Raw genomic sequence first — 23900 nt, 5'->3', positions numbered from 1 at the left:
GCTGTTTAAATAGAAAATCCTTTATTTTAATAGAAAAGTGTTGCTAAAAGCAGTGAGACTCTCCAGTGCAGAACAACTTCACATAAGAACATCAAAGTCACTTATTAAAATATTAAAACACTCGGTGTGAATCTGTGAGGTGCATTTGTATTAAACACACACCGGAGTGGAGGGCAGCAGCTAAGTAAACAGTCTAAATGGAGACCGTTAACACAATGCTTTTTAAAAAAAAAAAAAAAGTATTACTTGAACCAACAAGTTATCAGTTTAAAAAGCCCAGGTCAATTTTAGGAAGTATGACTGAGAAAACTGACCACATCAAACATGTTTACTTAGTGTTTGTGACGTGTCTGTTCAGAAGATGGAGCTTTACTTTGAGAGCTATAAACATTCTTTTGAAAATGGTGATTTCAAGTAGTTGTCGATCATTAGGCCTCCCACCTACCTCACACTGGTAGGAGTGGTTAACCTTAAATGTGCTTTATTTAAAATGCATCACATTTATGTTTTTTTTCCTCTCTTGTTTTATTTGTATTAATTTTAATTTAAAGAACTCCCACAGGACAAACTTTTTCATGGGCATCACATTGTGATTGTTACCACATTAAAAGAGCCTTCATGCCTCATTATGTTTGATTCTGTGTGTTTGACCCTCCTGGGCCCAAAAGGAGGAGGAGTGGAGGAGAAATGCTCATTTCTAGCCGCCCTGCGTGGTGCACTTGTGCTCATCTGGCTGTACATTGTTCTCATTGTTTTTCCCTCCACATACCAGCATGGCTTCCTGTTTTCTTCTTCCCTGAATGGCTTCCAAAGCGTCAGAGAAACTGTAAACAAGTGTGAAATCAGGCTCATGGGGAGGTTAAGGAACCATAGCACCAGGAGGCAGCACAGTGGAGGATTCACTGTAGAAAGATCCTGCATTCTGCTGATTTTTCAATCCTCTGCCCTGAAATTTCTATTAATCCTACATCAAAACTGCCCTCAGTTTCCTCTATTGTGAAGCAGTTTGCAAAAGCAAGAGGGTAGGTAAAAACAGATAGCGCTAATAAGCTGATCATGTCCTCCACGTTGGAGTATCCAGCCAGTGGTCAACATTGCTGGCTCAGTGAACTAACTTTGTGCAAAACAAAAATGTGTGGATTTGCATCAGATGAGCTGATTGTGCCATAAAAATTTGCTGGTTTAAGCAGAGGAGACACATCCCAAAACAAATAGTGGGAGGCAAAAAATGGAGTGATCACCTCTGTTACCAGCAAATCCCAGCAGCCATCACCTTCTTCCTCCAGCTGGACGACATCCAGTGTGTGCCACAGGCGTCAAATGATGCAGCACAGCCAGTGAGTCTGCTCTTTGTGTGTGTTTGTGTGTGTGTGTTGGTCAGCAGGTGAACAAAATTCAGAAAATAAGTTACACAGACAAAAGGAAGGTTTCCCAGAGCTACGAGCCAATCAGAGGCAAAGTTTAAATCACCTGAGATCATAGAAAGTGATGTTCTTTGTTTTGTTTTCTCCTAAAAAGAAGAGTCAAAATGAAGGTCATTAATCCCAGGAAGCTCCAAGGCTTTCCGATTGGTTCAGATTTGATGACTTCCGGTTCACTTCCCTTTTAATTAATCCTCTATCCATCAAACGCTGCAGTCTTTTTTCTTTCAGGTCTTTGGATTTCTCTGGTTCCTTTTTGTGAAAGCATGTTGGCAAAATAGTTTAAAAGGTCACAGTCAGATTCAGGAGGCGTTCACTGTCACGTGTTAGACTCAAACCCTCGGAGCGTAGACGGATTTCACTGACCAATGACGTTCACAGTGCTGCAGTAAGACCGAGGCATGATGAACACTCTTTCATAGGTACAATGTGAACTCCACCTCAGATCACGGGCAGAGAGAAGAATCTGGGTTAGGTAGTGCTTTCTCTTTTGCTGTGCTTGGGAACGAAGTCCCAGCTGTCTCTGTTGAACTCATCCTCCTTATGATGTAATTCTCTCTTGAAGAATCCAGCCTGACGGACAAAGAGAAGAAGAAAACGTGAAGCCTGTGTATCAACTGCAAACATTAAACTGTAACATAATGTGGTTGGTCAGTACCGCAGAACTGAGCCATGATATTTTACAAGATGGCAGATTGTTAAAATGCACCAGTTATTGGTGGGAGAATTGTCACAAAAATGAGTTCATGTTGAAAAACAAAAATTGAGTACCTTCCACAGACACCAGATGAGAGCTGCCAGGATTGTTAACCCCACAGCTAAACTGACAACGACAATGAAGATTTTCACCATCGCTGAGGGTTTCTGGGTAAAAACTGCTTCCACCAATACCTGGAAATGTGCAACAAACATCTTTAACATTGCTGCACCACAGCAACTGTGAAGCCCAGACTCTCGGATCACACAGCAGTGTGTTCTGATTGGCTGCAGGGTTTTTTTACCTGTGCTACAGGATGATCCTGGATCAGGATGGTGTTATTATCTTGTTTAGGTGATGACATCACTGCCATGCTTTCCAGGATCATGATCCCATGGCGACCCTGAGACACAGAGAAAGGCATCAGGGACCAGAAACTCTGGCAAAATGCAGTGAAATCAGTCGCCTGCGTGCGAGTGTGTTACCGGAGCTTGCCGTAGTACGGCAGGATTCAGGTTGGCTTCCAGTTGAATGGTGACCTCTCTCCCCGCCTCCAAATTACCAAGGCGACACACTAACCACTCACAAGCCTTATCGGTGCGGCCACAAAACTGAACATAGAGAACAAAATTAAAGTTTGCACCCTTGCATAAGCTATATCTGAGAAACTACATTTTTATGTGTGTGTGTGTGTGTGTGTGTGTGTGTGTGTGTGTTTGCGTACCATTCTACGGGTGGAGGTGGGCGAAAAGAAGAAAATGAGTTGTTTGATGAAGGAAGCTTGAGGGGCGTCGCAGTCGTCGATGACTGAAACAGTTGTGTCACTGATGTAACACACGCCTTGAGACGACTGCAGAGAGAATTCATGTGTTAGTACGGTCCGTTCTGTCGCCATTTACGAATAACTTTTCTCACGCTCTTGGCTTGTTTCACCTCAATTCCAGCCATGACACATGAGAAACCACACAGAACCTAAGTGTCAAACCCACTGCCGATGTTTGTGTTGATGTACCTGCCAATCGACCACTTGCAACAGCCTGTGACGGTAAGGTGTGAGGATCTTCGGCAGCGCAATTTCAACCACAGTGTCGACTGACCTGCTGGGACCGGAGTTTAACACCTGCAGGGAGATGGAACAAGATGCTGAGACTCTCTAAGGCAAGGACGTGTTCATATCAAGAGCCCTGTTTATTTACCTTGTGTTTTTTCACCTTTTGATGTGTGGGCACCAGTGAAAGTAAACCAAATGAGCACAAACATAGCAACAACTTCCTGTTTGGTTCTGAACACTTCCCTTTAAAGAGTTGCTAAAAAATTGTTGATGGGCTCCAGTTTTCATGATGTGCTACTACTACTAAGACCAAAGGTTCCCAATTGAAACCAGACATGACCAACTTACAGATGACCACTTTCCTAAACTCTCCAACCAGTGTTGATGAAATTGGACTTGCTGTGAAGTTTTAGCTTCACATATGAAATTGTACTTTTGGACAGCTGCATATATTTTTTATTTTGGCCAAACTAGTCATTCTTCTATTCCATTTTCTTTGACTATATGCTGTTGAAAGTGCCGTGACACACAGAACTCGCACCGTGATCTCTGTGTTTCCTCATTTGCTGACCTACATTCTTAAATAAATAAGTTTGGTCATGCAACTAATGTCGTGACACTTCTGTGTGTCACAACATCCCACCTTGACACATCTAACTCTTCATAAACTCAGTACATAAGTCCATCCATCCTTTTCCGCTTATCAGGGTTGTGTGTGTGTGTGGGTGGAGATGGTGGAGTCAAACTCAGGACCTTCTTGCTCTTCTTCTTGGCATCAGTGCTAACCATTATGCCACCGTGCTGCCAGTACACATATAATATGTCATATTTATATAGGTTTTTTTAATATATTTATATATATAATATTTACAATATTTCTGCTAAGTTCTGCTATGTTATTGTATTTCTGCCAATATTATGTTTTCTTTACGTTATTGCAGTTCTGCTAAGTAATTACATTTTTGCTAAGTTCTTATGCTTCTGCAAAGTTATTACAATTTTTTGCTACTTTTCAGCTTTTTCAGCTATTTTTAGCAGACAGCTTCAGCGTTACAGCATCCACACAGCATTTTCGCAGGAAATGCAAATTTTTCTAGTTCTCTTTAAACTTTGCGTTTGTGATCAGCAGTAAAGCTTGTCATGGTGTAGTGGTTTAAATTTGCTTAAAAAAGATCATTGTTTGCTCTCACGAGAAGACACAAACCCCGTTTGGGGTTGTGTCAGGAAGGAGATCCGGCATTAAAAATCTGCCTAAATCAAATACACAGAGCTGCACTGTGTGACGATCCCTTGTGAATATGGGAGCAGCCGAAAGTAGCTTTTTATTGTCCTGGTCACAAAATCTAATTTTGACATAAACAGTATCATTTATGTGCTCTCTGTTGTTTAATCAGGATAAAATGGAAAAAATTGGAAAATATCGTATTATAATGTTATACTGCCTCAGCTCAGTGACACGTTTTAACAGAACAGACTCAATGTTTTTTAGTATTACTATAGCATACATACGGGCAGACATACACATAAATCAAACTGTCTGCAAATGCGTACAAGTCTACCAAAGTTAAATGTTAAATTTAACCTCAATGAGCTCCATCTGTTACTGTTTTGCTTGTTTGGCATTTAAAGCATCCAGAAGTGTGTTTGCATCCTGTCTGATCACATATGAAAAAGAAAAACCTCTGAATCAGGCTGACCTACCTTGTATGTGTAATTGAAGCTTTCTGAATAGCAGTTAGTGGAAATCAAGTCTTCATCTCCAACTTCAAAAGAGGAGGGAGTCACAAAACTGTAAACAGGCAGACAGAAAGCATTGGGATTAGTTCTCTGGAGTTAAATATGTCCTTTATTTCTGCACTCTGAGGAAAAAATGTTGTTCACATGAATTTCACTGACATGGTTAAAAAAAAAGCCTTTGACAAAGCAAATGATAGTAACGCGCAACAAGGTGAGCTCACCCGTGGATGTTCACATTGACTCCATATTTGAGAGGAAGGGTGAGGCTGATGGAGTTGTCATGGAGATATTCCCTCCTCTCATAGTTATCACTGAAGAGAAAATAAATTTCACATATTTTTACTCCCTGATGGTTTGATTCAAGGTTTAAAAGTCTATAAAGCTATTTCATATTCATTATTGTTTTTTCTTCTTCTTAAATGTTCACATTAATCTGCATTCTGCATACTACTTTATAAATAACACTTTATCTTCATACATTTGTTTGCTTTACTGTCATAGGTGAGGTGTCCGCTCACCTCAGAAAAATGATGAGGCAAGCGGAGGAGATTTACCTGCTGGTGTTGACATGAATGAGGTTTTGTCCAGGTGTGCTGTTCTGGTTGACATCCAACAGAAAGCTGATATTCAGCTACAAGAAAAAAACATTACTTAAAATCTTCCTTCTTTATGATTTTTGCTGCTAGATCTTTTTTACACAATACAGGAATCTCTACTCTAAACCAGCTGCGGTCCGTTTCACCAGATAGTTTTGCAATATTTTAAACAGATACGTCGAAGAAAAATAGAGAACTGAAAGTACAAGAACCCGCTTTGACCTTTGATATGTGGACCACAGGAAGTTGAGGACCCGTAATAGCTGGCTGGAGCACGACATTCAGGTTCCTCGTAATTTTAGTATGTGATCAGTGTGTGATTACCTCCAATTAGCTCGGGCTTACCTGGGTGTGCGCTGGAAGGAGGAAGCTGGTCACGCTGCAGTCAACACCCACTGTTGTAGCGTTGACTTCCTGTGTGACATCACATCTGACCACATTGTCCTCCTGGTTGAAGAGAAGCAGGCTTGTTTTGGTTTCGTTATGTATTATAATGTTGACAATAATCATTTAACTGTTAATGCTGTGTGACTGTCTGTTTACACAGCAGTTTTAACTGTAAGACCAGCCATGAAACATACTGCTGTCCATTGTATCTGCCTATGGTTGCTGATGACACTGTCTAAGAGAGCAGCAGTCTGCTGTTCATCTTCATCTAGGTTCTCAAATAGAGTTCTGTTTTTCTAAGAATGATGGCACTTTTTTCTCCTTTTACCCAATCAGCATCCACCTCTGGCAGCTTACTAAGCCAGGACTATTTAGGAGTACATACATGATGGTAGGTATGTTTTTCTGCCCTAAAAACAGCCCTGAAAATGACCCTGAAACACGCAAGCTACACACCATTTTATCTATTGATTCAGTTCAGTTTTATTTATATAGCTTCAAATCACAACAATGGTTGCCTCAAGGCTCTTTGTGAGGTAAAGACCCTACAGTAATAGAGAGAAAACCGAACAATCAGAACAAGAAATCAGACTTGGCGACAGTGGGAGGGAAAAACTCCCCTTTAACAGGAAGAAACCAGGCATGAGAGATTAAAATTAGTAACTGATGCAAAATTGTGTATAAACACATAGAGAGTGAGAGAGGTGAGGTGTGTAAAGAAAAACACTTGGTGCATTATGGGAACCCCTCCCTAAACCTATTGCAATTTAACTAAGGGAGGATTTAGGGTCACCTGATCCAGCCCTTACTATAAGCTTTGTTAAAAAGGAAACATTTAAGCCAAATCTTAAAAGTAGAGAGGGTATCTGAAAGTTTGACTCACATTTTGCAGTACTTTAATGTAGTGGATGTTGCTGGGCAACCGTAGCGTCAGTCGTGGCAGGAAGGCGTCATCTCCAGAGTTCAGCAGTGAGGCTTTCAACATGATAGTCTGCCCGGATCCCAGCGCAAAGTACTCCTGCTGACTGAAGACAAACACGACAAACAACGAGCATCGCTGGAGTTACAATCAGAATCAAACTTTCTCTACTGTTGAAATACTTTTGATTTCTTTTTTGGTTTTAACTTGCAGATTTTCACAGTTTGATCTCAGGAGCCCAAAGTGTGAAGCTGAATATAACCAGCAACTCTGGCACTTACTAATTACAACAGAATACAGCACACATTTATTCTCTACACAAAAATATGCAAACACAACAGCTTGATATGCTTTTTTCTTTTTTTTTTTTCACGTATATTCCGGTTGTTTCCCTGTTGTTGTTTTTTTTGTCATTCACACACAGCTCCCTGCAGTGTGTGTGTGTGATAGATCTTACTGTGGGAGCACTAGATGAGCTGACAGCTGCATGTTTGTCGAACAGTTCACCAGGGAGCAGGAACGAGCAAAACGAGTCTGAGAGAAAGAAAAGAAGCAGCAGGTTAGCGGCAGCCGTGAGAATAAATAAACATTTCGATCGTGTTACTTCAGTGATAACATCAAACAACTTGAGAGGTTCAATAAAACCCCCCTGATGACTAACTCCACCTGTGAATTCCTACTTGTAAACTGTTCCTGCACTGCTTTATGAGTGTGAGCAATATGTGGGGGATGCACACAGCAGGAGGGTGTTAATGTGCTGAGATGCAGCTGAAAGCACATCTGGACAGGCGAGATGGTTTGTTGATACACAAAGGTCGAACAAAGATAAAAAATAATAATTCGCAGATGGCTTAATGTGTTAGTTTAGCAGTATGCTAAACTTATGCGTCTATGCTTTTATAGCTGATTAAGCTAATTCATTGTGTTGTAACTGCAAGTAGAAATTTTTCATTTTTATTTAGAGCAGATTTATAAATATAGATATTGATTACTGTGTGCATGATGGGCTGTTCTAGCTGTTATTTGCTGGGTCTTTGTACGCTAGCTTGGTACCTGGCTGGTGATGGTGTTGCGGTGTCCTGCGCTCCGCTGCAGAATGGGTTTTAACGGAGGGAAGGATGTGGAAGAGGCTCTGCGGCTGTTTGTCTCCCTGAGACTGTAAGAAACCACAAACTGAACCGGAGTAAAAATGTCCCTCACATCTTTCTGTTGGAGGAAAGAAAAAGGGTTCAGAGGAGGAAAGACAAACATTTTAGCATGACTGCTGTTAATCCAATCAGTGCATCATATGTTAATATGCCCAAAATAGACAGTGGGTGAGTATATTACCCTTTGGTAAGCCACATGGGCCACACAAGTGAGATGCCCCTGTCGTGCTCGTACACGCTCATTTGTGATATTGGACGATCCGTTACCGTGGAAATAGAACCGAGGTGGGAAGGACGGTTTATGGAGGAGGTCAGAGGTCAGATTATACTGAAGATCTGAAAAAGAGAAGAGAGAGACAACCTTCAAAAATCAGGCTGTACACTTAATGCAAAACAAATGCTGCCATTTGGAGAAGCTATCATCCAATCCCAGCACTGAAACTGCAATTAGGCACATTGCTGTTGTACAAGAGGATAGAGGGAGAAAGAGAAAATGGCTGGAAGGTTGCATTTATGTATTTTACGATAAGGACAGTAGGAGTGTGACTCTGCAGCTTTGGCTGACCGATTACATAAAACTGACCACTACATTCGTTTATGAGATGTTCAGATGAGCGGAAAAGCAAAGCTGTCAATTTACCAGTCAATCTATGTCCCCACCCTCACCAATGGTCACAAGGGATGCACAGTGAAGGAGACGTGACGAAAATGAGACTGGCCTCTCCCTTAAAGATAAGGTGAGGAATTCAGGCATTCGAGAGTGGCTCAGAGTAGAGCTGCTACTCCTCCACACTGAAAGGAGGCAGTTGAGGTGGATTGAACATTTGACTAAGAGGCCTCCTCAGCGCCTCCCGGGAGAGGTGTTCCGGGCATGTTCTTCCAGGAGGAGGCCCAGGGGTAGCCCTAGGGCATGCTGCACAATTATTAATTTAAAAACTGTAAGGTAAAGACTCTACAATAATAAAGAGAAAACCCCAGCTATCAGATCCACTTGGCGACAGTGGGAAGGAAAAAATCCTTTTTAACAGGAAGAAACCTCCAGTAGAACCAGGCTCAGGGTGTGGTAAGCATTTGCTGTGACCAGTTGGGGGTGTGGGGAGGGAGACAGGTCAGAGAGCCAGAGATTAATGTACAGTTTATATCTCTTAGCTGGGCTGGGAAACCCTCGACGTTTCCCTGGATGAGCTGGAGGAGGTGGCTGGGGAGAGGGGACATTTGGATTTCTCTGCTTAGGCTTTGGGTGCCACTGGAGACGGTTGCTGCTGTGGAGTGTTTCGGTGAGTAACATCCACAAGAATGACTGGTTCCCCAACAAAATACTGCATTATAGCAAGGTGTTCCAGTCACCTGCTGTCACTGACTCTAATGATGTGTTTGATTGGTGTTTACTTTTAAACATAGGTAGCTTTTAAATTTTTTAAATTAACAGATAATACACTAAAGAGGTGCAATTAGGGCAGTACCTATGTGCCCTCTGAAATGTCTGGACTGGACACTGAAGCAGATGGTAACGTTAAAGCAGGGAGCTGGATGCTTGAGCTCTCGGCACAGCGCCATCCGATCGTCGATCTGCTCCGGCAGGATCAAAGACGCGTTCACTTGAATCACTGGACGGGTCCTGCAGCACAAGCACACAGTCAGAGAAATTATCACAGCATGCAGACTGGGGTTTATGAATCACTGAAAACAACTGAAAACAAATAAAGCAGGTGGATTTTGTTATTTTCACCATATTTTCCACAGATGTCGGGACACTTTTGGTTCTCCTGCAGTCTACATACATTAAAAAACATTTCTGTTCACTACTATGAGAAGAGGGTAACTACAGACGGAGTCTTTTTGGGTAATGTTTCAACAGGAAGCTTCAGTGACGACTTACCTGAGAACCACGGCTGAGTCAGAAAGGAACGCACCAACTGCCACATCTGCAGAGACAGAGCGGGTTTAGCCTGCTTAAAACGATCTAATGAAACAAATATGGCAGAAGTTTTGGCACAGGATTGTTTACCCTTGTAACCGTTATCGTCAATGTCAATGCCAGAGCTCAGCGACTGGCCGAACATCCTGAGGTCATGGCCAAGGGTGGATCCGGTAATCCTCTGAAAGCACAATGGTAGGTATATCATGAAAGCTAGTGGTGTAATGATATTACTTAAAAGCACAGGAGGATATAAGTACTAATGTGCAAGCAAGCATGCCAAAAGGCCAAATATAGCAGCCTAGTTCCACTCTGACCAGTGGCCCTTTGCTGCATTTCTTCCCCTAATCCATTTCTGTGTCTGTTTTCCTGTCTTTTCTCCTCTGTGCTATTAAAAAGGCCAAAAAATGTCTCATAATATTCTTATACTTATTCTTATACTAACTTTATCATTAGTATAACTCCCACACTGGTTATTATTCTGTTAATATCTTTTCTGATTTTTGACTGATCTCAGTCTTAAAGAAAGAATAGATCATTTGTCTTGGTTTGATTTGTCCAGTTACTACAAATTCATAGCTTTAACTCTTGGATCTGTGCTACTTTTCTCATCTACTTTTTTATCTATTATATTTAATTATTTATGAATCTCTCTTTGAGCTATGACTGCAAGGCGATCAGGTCAGATTTTGCATTTTTGTTAGACATGTTATTGCACTGGTAAGTAAAAAGTAAGTGAGTGACATTTTTACCTGCACGTCATCCTCATTTACAGCCCTCGCCTGTCACTTAAAGACAGGTAAGTCCCCCACATACACGTTATTCTCTAAATTAAACAGGCGAGTTATATAACAATTTGCCCAGATACATCTTGGAGGAATTACATTTAGAGAACAAAACCTTGTTTTGTACCAGGCTGAAAACATGTTTACTTCTGTTGTAAAATTGGGACATTCATATCTTGTTTCATTTGAGAACCTGCAGTTTTTCATTTTTTCAGCCCTGGAGGTTTTTGCTCAGTTTGTACCTGGGATGGAGTTGATGAGATGCCCTCTTTTCTGCCGTTGTAGATGTACACGGCTCCTTTAAGGTCGTCTTCATGTGGAGCACCAATCGCCACATCTACACACACACACACACACACACACACACACACACAATTTTGTATTTATATACTTGAAAGGATTCTTGTTTTCACTTGTCACCAACCTACAGTGCCATGAAAAAGTGTTCATCCCCTTCCTGATTTCTCTTTTTTATTTTTACACTTTTGTACTTACATTTTTCAGATCATCAAAGAGATGATCAAACATTAGTCAGAGAAAACCTGAATAAACACAAATTATAGTTTGTTTTTAACATAAATTATGATTTAATTTAATAAAGGAAAAAAATTATCCAAACTTACTTTATGCGAACAAGTAATTGCTCCCTAACCCTCATAACTGGGTGTGCCACCCTTGGCAGCAAGAACTGCAGTCAAGCAATGGGCAATGAGTCTTTCACAGCACTGTGGAGGAATTTCGATCCACTCTTCCTTGCAGAGCCTCAAAGTGTCAGATTTATTCAGAATACACTGGAGGGTTTTGAAGCACGAACAGCCAAAGCATCTCAATCAGATTTGAGTCCAGATTTTGGCTTGGCCACTCCAAAAAGCAACATTTTGTACTTTTTGGCTTTGGTTTAACCAGAGCTGGACTTCCTGCATGTAACCGATTGTTGTCAGGCTGTGAAATGAACCATATTTTAAAATCTGCATTTGTATTTACTCTGGTTATCTTTAGGATGGGACAAATAGTTTTTCACAGCACTGATTTCTTTTCTTCAAAGTAGTCGTTGGGTCTTGTGACTTTTTACATAAAATTTTCACACTTTTTAACATACTAATTTTTAAATTCACAGGGTAATTTTTGTCCTTTCTTGTTTTTTCAGATGGATAAAAGTATGCAAGAGTATATAAACATGAGTAAACACTAGTAAGGTCTTTTAATATTTAACTAAAGTATCCTTAAAATATTGAGGTCATGGACACACTAATGCAGTCAGAGATACTTCCATTGTTTCAGACATCAGCACACTGATTTACATTTATTTCTTGCCTTACCATATTTCCTAGTTTACTGTAACGTTAACCTTAAAATCAGTCTTCATAGTAAAATTTCATGACTATAACTTTTCCTTTTTTCTCCAAAAGTTAGGTGGGTCCACCCTGTGTGTGTGTGTGTGTGTGTGTGTGTGTGTGTGTGTGTGTGTGTGTGTGTGTGTGTGTGTGTGTGTGTGCGTGTTAGTGAACAGATACAGTGTGTCCCCAGACCATGGGTACACACACACCCTTTTATCTAGCTGTGGCAGATTAGAGGGCATGTTCAGTTACAGAGCAACAACAGTATGTCATTAACGTTTAATGAACATAATAACACCCTCCACCCCTCTCACAAACACACACACGTACAAACACACACACAGACACACACAAACACACAGAAGGTAGGGGTCTTGATGTATGTGTTAGGGCGTTGTGTTGAAGTCTGTGTGATGTTCTTTACTTATCAGGAAGTCTCAAGTACAGTTGGTCGGCTTGTAAGGCACCTAAAATACATCATCACTGCATGCATGTTTTTTGTTATGTAGCTCAACAGCCAGTTAAGTAATGTAGTAGCATTTCTAATGTTTGTGCTAATGCAGTAGATCTGTGCAGAAAGTAAAGAGAGCAGCTCTCTAATTACCACTCTCAAGGTGCCCTGGAGCACACAAGTGAACCCACAGCTGCTCACTGTGGGTTTTTGTGCTACTGTGACAGCTACTGAAGCAACAGCAGATCATGTGTTGTTAGCAGTAGCAAGAGCAGAAACAGTAAAAGCAGGAGTCGTTTCTAAAGTATAGTACTTATTTGCAGTACAAAATCTTCTGTTATTTGTAGTACTTGGAAGAGAATGAAAAACAATGTTGCAATACTCTTAGTACTAGGAATAGTTATAGTATTTGCAGGCAGGTTCGCCAGCAGTAATATTAGCAGTGGGACTAGTAGTATCTGAAGCAACAGTTACTTAAACTTCATGTTTTTTGCACTAAGACAGTTAAGGGGATATTTACATTTTGCAATAGTACTGCCATCAGGATTTATCTTTATTTTTACTGGTATATATATTTCCTTTAATGTATTTTTAATACTAAAAGTATTTATAGGAGAAGTAGTCTTCAGAAGCATAAGAAGGTTTTATAAACTTCTAGTACTAGCATTAACTGTCACATATTCAGTACTTCTGGTTGTAGTAGTATCAGCGGTGTTGTGTATACCAAAGCTTGCTCCAATAAAAAAAAAAAACAACTTCTAGATCAGTCGGCGTGTGATCCCTACCAGGGTAACCATCGTCATCCAGGTCTCCCAGGTCTGCGATGCTCTCTCCAAATCGGGCAGCGTAGGCGTTGCTGCCAGTCAACTGAAACTGCTCCTCCTCTAGCTTTGCCTGAGAAAGGACACAGGACACGTTAACAGGTCATCTCAGAAAGTGTAAAGAAAGAAAGAAAATAAAGTCTGTGTTCACGATCAGGTTCCTTTATTTTTAATTCACAAAGACTCGTCCTCATAGCGTCACATAAATCAGATGTTTTCATCTCTTCAGGGAAAGTTTTACTCGTTATACATGGATGTATGGAACTGTGAAACAGGGATTGACAGCAGAAACAATCAACACATCACAGCATCACAGTAAAATAATACCATGCTCAGTGTTCCTGCCTACCTGCCCCTGGTTGATGTACACATGGACTCTCCCTTCTTCTCTCACGTTGCCCGTTGCCATCGGAGCACCGACCAACAGGTCTGACAATCCATCGGCGTTTAGGTCCACCGCACAAACACTGGAGCCGAAGTAGGATCCCAGCTACACAAAGACATGAGCTAAGTGCTAAGCAGGCGGTTGCTTTGAATGGGGAGCATTAATGCTAAGGAGCTTCATACCTCTTTTCCAGAGACTTGGGCGACAATCTGTAGCACACTGTTGTCTGCTGTAAAGATGAAGACCTGCACAGTGTATACACACAGTCACTGAATTTAACATCACATCTGCTGTACATAACACAAATAAGAAATCTTTACATCACTGCACCAAAGATGCAACAAAGATGAGGCTGGCGGTGCAGCCCTTGCAAGTCAGGTAGGTCTTACCTTTCCCTTCTGATTGTATTGTGGAGCTCCACCCACCACCTCCACACTTGCGGGACTCAGGAAGTGACCAGCTCCAACAGAATAGCCTGAACAACAGCGTGGCACATGATTAATTTAGGTAAACTTTAATTTGGGTAAAGTTTCCATTCATTCTCATCTGCTTATCCTTATCAGAGTCACGGTGGGGCTAGAGCCTATCCCAGCTACAGGTCACCAGTCTGACACAGGGCTAACACAGAGAGAGAGTGCCTGGGTGAAGTTTACTTTAATATTAATACTCCACTAAGTTTAAAAAATGTTGATATTCTTATGTTTGTCATACTCTGCCTGATAATAACAATTCTGTCCTTTTACTTAAACTGCTATTTGCACAGTGTGGCGCTTTTTCACATGACTGAGGCGTAGCCGTCGGCACAAGGATCCACACAAGTAGGCAGGCATGTCACATAATTCACAAGTACACTTGTACAAGTACACATTCACTTGGTAGGTGATTCTAGAGCAACCGATTCAGGAAATGTCTTGTGAAGCAGGAAAGGAACCATCAGAGCTCTGCTCATTCATTTGGCACAAGCCTGTGTTCACAGCTAACCTGCAAAGTTATGTTGTTACGTATTTCCACCGCACAGGTGGCTGCTGGACTTCCCAGTTGAAAACTTTTACCAGATACTGTCCTTCCTGACTAAAATGTTTTCAGTATGGATCTTTAGAGAAAACTGGATATTTCTTTTACTTGTGAATAGACCTCAGCTAGCTCCTACCCCATTTACAGACTTAAATGCTAAGCTAATCTTCTGCTTCTCAGTGTAAATAAATAAATCCTTATGTCATTCATATTATTAACACTGTATAAAAACTGTTTACAAATTGTACATCAACCTGAAACAGCAAAATAAGGTAGAAACCAGTCTGTTGGTTGACACAATTTTACCAGCAGTGGTGAAAATTTGATTTATTGGTTAAGGTTTCAGATCAGGTTTGGCATGTGGTCGATCTAAACTGAGGTAAACCATTTGTGTGTGGCAATGCACAGACACGAAAAAGTCAAAAACAACCACAGGCTTAAAAAAAAACAACTTCCTGAAACTGTTTCCTGTGTACACACACACACACACACACACACACACATGGCCTGAAGACAAAACTCAGTGAAGTTTCTACCCCCATCATAAGTGAGAAGAAACCATTTTGCAGTCTGAGCTTGTATAATTGTCATTTCAGCAGCTCCTCAGCTCCTCACCACTGGTATTTGTGGTTTTTACATCCCGTGAGAACCTTGAAGATGTTTTCACCTACAGTTTTCAGAACATAGCACCTCTCTGCTTGGCTTCCTGTTTCTCATGAACACTGAGAGGTGATGCATATGCTAAAATGCGTTCATATAGCCTCTATTTCTGACATTATCTTGTGGGAGTTTTTTCTCTTGGTTTCTTAAATGAAAACACAAATAAATATGACTTATGCCATGTCTATATGTACCCTTTATCCTCCTTAACACATGGGCCAACATCATTACAGATTAAGATCTATATGTTATTAGAAAAATATATAGATCTCAGTTCCTTTGATTTTTGTATTTACTATGTTCATCTAATCATCCCCCTGCAAATGCGATGTTATGGTCTCCGTTTTCAGTTGTTTCACCTGTCAGTTTCAACATGCGTAACTTATATTGTATATTTGTATATAATATTGTGTGCGAGTGTGTGTGTGTTTACGTTTTCGTCATCAGACTATATACACACCTAAATTGCTCAAGGATTAATAAAGTATAGTGATTCGGCGGTATAAGGCACATATTCAGAATAACAAGATAAACTAACCATACATGTCTGTGCCATACAGGAGTGATGCTAGAAAGTGCAAAACAATGCATCAACACAGGATGTAAATGTGTACATGCAGGTGTCATGACACGTATTCCTGCCGATGTTTTTAGATAAGTCTGCTGATCTAAGAGGCACAAACAAAAGGAGGAGTCTACCAGCAAAGGCAGTCAAGTTATTAAACCAACATCAATGTAATAATTAGACTTTAAATTTGCTTTGCAAATATTTTACAATAAAGAAAAATCAATAAATGAAATAACGTTTGGGCTATGCACACTTTTTTTAATACAAGAAAACTTGTAAGAAAAAGTTCTCAGTTTGTCCAAAAACATGTTCACTGTGAAGCCGTGAGCTTTTTTTAGTTCCTGCAGCTATCAGCGGTGACAGTGTTTGCTTTAAGTCAGATAACGTGGCGTGCCGATAATTTAGCACCAAAATGCAAAATTAAGACTTTAAAACGAGACTCTGCAAACCAATGGGTGGCATCAGCGTGGTTATCTCTGTCACATGCAGTTTATGATTATGAGGATGAGAGCACACTGTATATATGTATGTATATATATATATATATATATATATATATATATATATATATATATATATATATATATGTATAGGGCTCAAAACGCATATAACCAGTTGACGTTGAAACCAAAGCTACGTGTTTGTCCCCAAATACTTAACAAAGCTTAAACTTGGTTCTCCCGGGAAGCAAAATACTGAACGCATAAAGTCTGTTTATATCAACTTACTTACATTTCCAAATTTAACTTCCACCTGGAATACTTTTATTGACTTTAGCAAAGCTAGTTCGACATTTTAATAAATGTGCAGGTTAAGTGAACTCACACTAAACTACGGTTTGTGTTTTAATCAGCTTTTGCTGTTTGGCCACTTCCTTTGCTAAAGCTGTTTACACCAACTTCAGATCTTACAAGAGAAAGAGAAAAGGCAGTGTTCCTCTCTCTTAAAGCCAAAAATGCTTTAATTCTTAGTTTAATTTAATGGTCTTTTCTTATTGGTAGTAAGGAGGAATCATTTTAACAGGTACAGTAAAATAATGACCAGATAGAGTCTTTTCAATGTTTTTGTTTCGATTATTCACGTCTCTGTGAAAGCTCCATAAATGATGGAAGGAAACCTACGACAGTAGCTGTAACTAAAATTAAGTTGGACACTGAAGTGAAACTAAGGTAAGTATCATATTCACAGACAGAAAACGTGCTACCTCTGTGTGACCTGTTATGATGTCTCCACAGCACACAGCATAGCCATGAGCAGCTGTACCAGTGACAGCATATACTGGAAGCTGCTTCTTCTTGCTTTTTTTTAATTTAAAACTTATCCTAAGATCTGGATAGGTTTGTCTCTTATAGACCAGATCAGACTATACTTAACAAAGCACAGAACATTTCCTTTGTTTGAGTCTCACAGCAAGGAATGAATCCCGGTGCTCAGCGGCGTTGCTGTGAAGTGGCAGGAAATGTTTGCATGAACAGTAATTAAGGTAGTCTTTTGACCAACATCAGCTTTATGTGAATACCTGTCAGTGAATCTCCTTTTGGGCGTGAGACTTTCTACCTCCACATGGTGGCTACAGCGTGTGAGTGAACAGCAATCAAAGAGCTTCACCTTCACATTTTGTCAATCCAAGCCGCAGAATGAGAATTGTGTTTAAAGGAAGGGACAGAAGCACAGACCGACTCTCTCTGATGAGGCTTGTGGTGAAAGCACAACACCGGTAGGTAACAGCTGTATTCTGGAAGCGGGCTAACATCAGCAGTGCTGGTAGAGGGGCGCGTGGACTACGTACCCAGGTAGCTTCCAAATTTGACGGCTTCAGTGTTGTCATTATCGAGGTAGGCTGAAATCTTCCCGCTGGTGGTGTTATAGACCAGAACTGAACCAGTCCAGTAAGATGTCCCTGGTGCCCCCATGATGACCAGATCCTGAGAAAGAGAGAGCCTCTATATTATAATGTGACGACTTTATTTAAGCTGCATTATATGTATAGCTGAATATCTTAGATTAACTCTTACATATGTTGCTTTAAAATTGTACTTCTGATTTGATCATGTCACAGTTTTGCTCTTTTTTTTAAAAAAAACTTGAATTTATACATTTCATAGCCTGAGGAGCAGCAAGAGGAGAGCAGATGGCTTTTTAAAACATGGATGGACCGCGATCAGTCTGCAAGAGGAAACGGGGATGACACGATTTTAACAAAGCGTGTTGCTTATGTTACTGACCTCTGTCAGGAAGTTGGAAATACCCGCCTGACATGATCCATAATCCTCCCCAAACTTCCTTTGGTGGTCTGTAGGAGACACACAGGCATGTCAAAAGGTGAAGGTGAACAAACGAATAAATCCCTCTGCAGCTGAACAGCTGCTGGTTTCACATGCACACACATTCATATCGCTACAGTCACGGTCATGGTTTTACGTATCAGGACATTATTTAAAGATAACAAGCAAAATAAAAAATAGTCCTTACCAGATGTTAAAATTGGGTACATATAACCTGAGATGTACAATAACACAACATACTGGACTGTCACATTACTTATTAAACAAAAATGAAGACAAAATGCAGAAGCAGTGTGTGAAAAACTAAGTAAAAAAGACTTCATGAGTCTTTTTGTCTCACTCTGCTTTATAAGATGTTTCCCTTCACTGAGGGGGCGGTTGTTCATGCACAGCTCTCTTAAAGTCCTGCTACAGCGTTTCAGTCGGCTTGAGGTTTGAACATTTGGATATTGTAACACTATGATTCTTCTCTTCCGTCAGCAATGAAGCTGCAGATTTCTGTTGCGTTTGGGACACTGCATGATCCAGTTTGGTACAGGCTTTAAATATAGGACAGAGGTCCACACGTTTGACTCTAGAATACTCCTACGACGTGTTTGGGCTGAAATGCTGTTTGTTTTTGCCAAACTCGGCACTGTCCCGTTTTCTCTCCCTCCAAATAAGCCATCCTTGTTCAGTCTTTTTTTAATTGCACTGTTGTGAACTTTGAACATACTAACTGAGGCCTGCGTAGTCTGACATGTAGCTCTTGGTGTTTTTTGTAATTTCTTTGAGCATTGCACAGTCTGACCTTGGAGTGCATTTGCTGGAACGTCCACTCCTGGGAAGTCTGACAGCTATCATGAATGTTTTCCACTTGTGATTAAACTCTCTCAGTGTAATAATAAATGAACCCTTCCCTGACTGATGGGCAGCTTCTCTAAAATCATTGCTGATGTCTTTTCTCCTGAGCATTGTGTTAACACACACCTCAAAGCTCCAGACCAGCAAACTGCCAACGTCTGATGCATCTGGCTCGTAATTAGCTTCTTAATTCCTATAAAATCAGGACTGTGTCTGTTTTGACTTAATAGCTGTTAAATAATTAATATCACTGTGTAATTTTCAGACCTGCCACTTTATTTGTATTATGTCCTGATATGTAAAACCACAGAAATGTCAACAGGTGAGTTTCGTTTTACTATGACAACTGTATGTTTGTGACCTTTATTGACATCATGTAATTTGTAGTTCTTTACCCTGTTCTACAAAAGGTTGCTAGGTCAAAAAGTTGTTCTCTCTAGTAGGAAGAGTGTAACCATTAGAGCAGCGTGTGTGTGTGTGTGTGTGTGTGTGTGTGTGTGTGTGTGTGTGTGTGTGTGTGTGTGAGTGTGTACCTCTGTAACAGGGGGTCATAGCCTTGTAAGTTTTCATGTCGCTGCCAAAACGATAACACACCCCATTCGGAAGCTTGTTGTTCTGACCATCTTTCTTTGAGTAGAAGACGTTCTTCCAGCGGTGACCACAGGCCTGAAAACACACAAACACACACACACACAAACAACATGTGACATGCACTCATTACTAAGTCACACGTTGGCAGCAGAGTGTTGCTGTTCCCATGACCTAAGTCACTGTAACAAAAACTGTGTGTGTGTGTGTTGAACATTATCATTTTCCTGTATGTTTCTTTGCTTCTTTCCCCCCCTGTGCTACACAGACGATCACAGTGAGGAGACATTTGGTGCTGTAAATACTTTCTCAATCACATCACTGCCTCCATTGTGTGTAACAGAAATGCCTTCAGGCTTTTCAAATGTTGCTGTCTGTTGTGCAAATGTTTCAGGCTTTCTAAGTGACTGACCTGCTGTTTAATGACTGCTGACTCTTTGTCATAAAGCTGGATGTAAAATGGATTTTTGTTTAAAAAAAATAAGAGTCCATAACCTCTGAGTTTGTTTATGATACTGTGCTAATGTGCGTTTACTGTTTCTCTACAGTGACCCTGCACATTGGATTAGTTTCTCTGAGTTCTCTAACTCCCTCTTTTTGCTTCATGTTGTGAATCATAATAGAGTAAAACAGGGAGTGCAAAGGATATTTATTTGTCACTATAATAAAAAAGAGACACATCCCTAAGTGTGCAGGATCTGCTAATAGCTCAGTGAGCGCTGAATTGTGGACATCATTGCTAATGTTACTAATCTAGTCTGACTACCTACCACTTTCCCAGCATCAAACAAACCTAACAGCACAATGGCTCCTCTGAAATGCTGAATGATACAGAGAAGTTATTTTACATAACCAGCACTAAAAGGGATTTCCATAAAAATTGTTAAAAAATACCTTTTTTATATAATTATATGATGTGCACCATGTCTTCAAAGCACACCACCAACCATCGCTAGCCCTGAAATGTTAAGCACTGCAAACTCTTATCCACTGGCATTTGCAGTCTTTCAGATGGTGTCTTTTTTATGACATGCTGCCCTACCTCACTGGAAATACCAAAAGTTTACAGCCTTTCTGAACAGCCACACTGTAAAAACCACTCTTCACCCAGAATGGTGAACAGCATTTTGTTAAAACTCGAGGTTTGTCTGACAGAACTGCCACAGGCCACGTGTTTTATGTCCAAATGGTGTTTCAGAAAGTCCACCAAGAACACCAAAGTCACAACAACGATCATGTTGAGGAAACTGCTGAACCAACGAAGATGATAAAACTAAGAAAAACGTGTTTAGTGTCGCTCATTGAGCATCAATAACATGGGGGGAAAACCTAAGTAGCACAGAGAGAGTGTGTGTGCATTACCAGGATGTGTCCCCCTTCCTTTTCAGGTTGTCTGGATAAACTGACTCCCATCCACTGGTGATCTTGCTCGGCTTCACACGTCTTTCCACACCAAGACACATCTGCATACACATGGATACGTGATTGACTGTCAGCATATCACCTTCACTCACCTTATATAGCATCTACAGTACATCCAGACTTATTAAATATATGTGTTTATAACACTAGCACAATAATGGATGTTTTGGCTGAACTTGCATCTCTCATCTGAGTTTCATCTCCATCAACAGCTGGAGTAACGCAGGGGGAAAAGACTAAACACAAAGGCTGACAAAAACACACACCAGCAGTCATGTGGTGGCATTTCCGGGGTCCAGCAGCAGCGATGCTGCAGCGGAGAACAGCTCCTGGAGACACTGAATGATTGGAGGATGTGTTTGCGACTGGCGCTCCAACTACTAACCTAAAAGAGGGAAAGAGAGGCATTTAGCACTGGTTTTGTCTTTGTCTCAAGTATCTAAATCGCATCTGTGTGTGAAGCATCAAAGAGCTGCTCTCATTGGCAAGAACTGGCTAACTGGTGTGGGCACACACACACAAAGTGATACTGTGTGAAGATGGCAGCTTACGGAGCGTTACTATGGTAATTAAATCAATTAGAATAAGACTGTAAAAACAGCTGTGAGTTATTTTACAATTTAAAGTGCATGAGTGAGGTTATTACTAGCATGTAGCATTCTTTGAAATGTAGTTTACGATGATCAACGGCACATCAGTGGACAATCAGTAGTAGATAAACAGATCAAAAGTCAGGGTTGGAGGGGGCTGGTGAGTTGTTAGTAGACCAATAACGTGAATACTAGTAGTGATCCAGACCAGCTCTCTGTGTTGTGGCGATACAGCAGGACTGAGTATCCAAACATGGAGGAAGGCGGGCCTTTAAACTCCAGACTGTGGTCCTGATCCAGACTGTATGCTGCAGCAGGAGGAACCAGGGCCTGAACTAAGACCATGACCAGTGCAGACACGCTGGCCGCGGAGACCTTCATGATGGAGGGCAAACTGCGAGAAGAAAACAGAGGTTATGCTGAATGAGTACGGGAATTTACATTTTATCGCTACACAGTTGGTCATTGAAGAAAATCTTTAGTTTCCTTTAGATTTTTCTTTTCACAGTTTAGTTGTGTCTGAGTGGGATTTATGTGACGATTGCCCAAAATGTGGCATTCCACAAGTGTGAGGTTATTACCAGCGTTTCCACTGTAGGACATCAGTAATTAATTTAACTGGACTTTATTGAAAAAGGGGGAAATTGCACAGGTTCATCCTGCGACTCACTTCAAATGACTTGTTTGTTGTTGTAATTTCCCAACAAATAACAGAAAATCTATTTTAAAAAAAGAATAAAATCAGCTTTAATTTACTTAATTTCTGAGCAGTTAATGAATCGATACCTGTGATGAGAACAAAGTATGTTTAATTCGAGCATGCATCACTTTACTTAACACCACAGTGCACAGACTATTAGCACGCTAAGTATGTCAGCCTGAGTTTTGGCATACGTAAATAACAAAATGCAATCTAATTAAAGGATGAGTTTTTGATGTTTAAATGTTTCACTGAGTCTAGACATGAGATAACCGGATGATTAAACAAAAAAAAAAACCCATACTGATATATATCAACTGTCAGACAGTCTCAGAGTTACTTAGGAGACACACCCCTGTGAAGTACTCTGGTGTCTGGTTTTATAAGAAACCACAGCCAGTGGCTGCTTATATCCAACCACAGACTGAAAGCAGAGGAAATCACTTAATTTGTTCAGGTTAAATTAAAGAAAAGTTACATCTACTTTTCCATCAGTGCAAAAATCAAAGTGTTTCTGCTGTCTGCTCTGGCTATCAGTTTCCCCCTGCTTCCAGCCCATATGCAAAGCTCAGCTAACTGTCATCTGGCTGTTTCCTAATCTATACAGCAGGAGAAAGAGTGAGTGAGAGTGCTGCCAATCTTTCTTCCTGTCTAAAAGTGAACAAAAAAATTCAATCAAGTCGATTTTCCAAAATTGGAAAACTGCAAAATCTATTTTTCATTGTGCTTTTGTTTCTCTGGATTTGTTTATTCATCTTAATTTGCTTATTTTAGCCTGTTTGAATCATGCTGGGCTGTGGTTGCTCTTACAGAGTAAAGTACAAAGTTACGCTTTTCTAAATAAACATGAGCTTAATAACAGCTAGTTAAAAACTATAAGTAATGGTCCAGACATTCAAACACACTGTTGTCAAGTTTCCAATGTCGAGGACCCCCAAACCTTTGGGTCATATGAAGAGTTATGACTTTACCGACTGCTGCCATTATTACCAGTTTATTTACAGACTCATTGAACAGTTAACACAGAAATATTTTTTTCAGCCTGACTCCTTAACCACAGCATTGTTTGATTCTTCATCAGCTCTATCAGTCATTCACTGTATAAACGGTCCACATTTCGCTTACTGTACCGCTCAGACAGCAGAAAGCCTACCCCGGGTCAGACAGCTGTTATCCCGGGTCAGACAGGTCCAGGGGCTGCCGGTGACAGACTCAGGAGAACCGCAGCGCGTGAAAGACGTCTCCGTTAAATCCACTTTATTATTCCCCACGGGTCTAGCTCGTGCGTAAATCCTCCTGTTGCTCCCCAAGTCTCCTAAAGAGTCTCGTGCGTGGACCGGCTTCGCACGAGACTTGTGTGTTCTTATTCGGGCAAACACGTGCAGTACGAAAGAAGAACTAAGACGAGAGAGTTTGAATGTTAAAAACAGAAAAAACAGAGTGAAAACTTGAGCTGAGCAGAGTTTCATATGGAGTCAATGAAACTGAGAGATGAGCGCGCGGAGACCCTCCCCTCTCTATTTGCGCGCGTGCGTGTGTAACGGTGTTTCCTCTAAGCCCCGCCTGAGCGCGCGCGG

At 40.7% G+C, this 23900-nt stretch overlaps 1 protein-coding gene across 1 annotated transcript; it reads right to left on the bottom strand.

The window, feature by feature from the left end:
- Positions 1 to 4: 4 nt before the first annotated feature.
- itga4 (integrin alpha 4) lies at positions 5 to 23828 on the bottom strand. Its single transcript, XM_084907551.1, has 29 exons — positions 23477 to 23828; positions 21832 to 22017; positions 21300 to 21418; positions 20974 to 21074; positions 19557 to 19689; positions 18121 to 18188; positions 17685 to 17820; positions 14043 to 14128; positions 13836 to 13898; positions 13618 to 13758; positions 13233 to 13341; positions 10902 to 10996; positions 9965 to 10055; positions 9836 to 9881; positions 9420 to 9574; positions 8138 to 8292; positions 7862 to 8014; positions 7266 to 7342; positions 6773 to 6914; positions 5848 to 5949; positions 5461 to 5537; positions 5128 to 5217; positions 4871 to 4958; positions 3131 to 3238; positions 2843 to 2968; positions 2604 to 2729; positions 2423 to 2521; positions 2193 to 2312; positions 5 to 1994 (listed from the first exon to the last, which is right to left on the bottom strand). The coding sequence occupies exons 2-29, from the start codon at positions 22002 to 22004 to the stop codon at positions 1893 to 1895; spliced, it is 3081 nt and encodes a 1026-aa protein (XP_084763677.1). The 5' UTR covers positions 22005 to 22017; positions 23477 to 23828; the 3' UTR covers positions 5 to 1892.
- Positions 23829 to 23900: the final 72 nt, after the last annotated feature.

Source organism: Perissodus microlepis, chromosome 16 (genome assembly GCF_051167445.1).
Source record: "Perissodus microlepis isolate ML-2025 ecotype Zambia chromosome 16, ASM5116744v1, whole genome shotgun sequence".
NCBI classification, from domain to species: domain Eukaryota; kingdom Metazoa; phylum Chordata; class Actinopteri; order Cichliformes; family Cichlidae; genus Perissodus; species Perissodus microlepis.
This window is presented reverse-complemented; position numbering and strand designations above follow the sequence as displayed.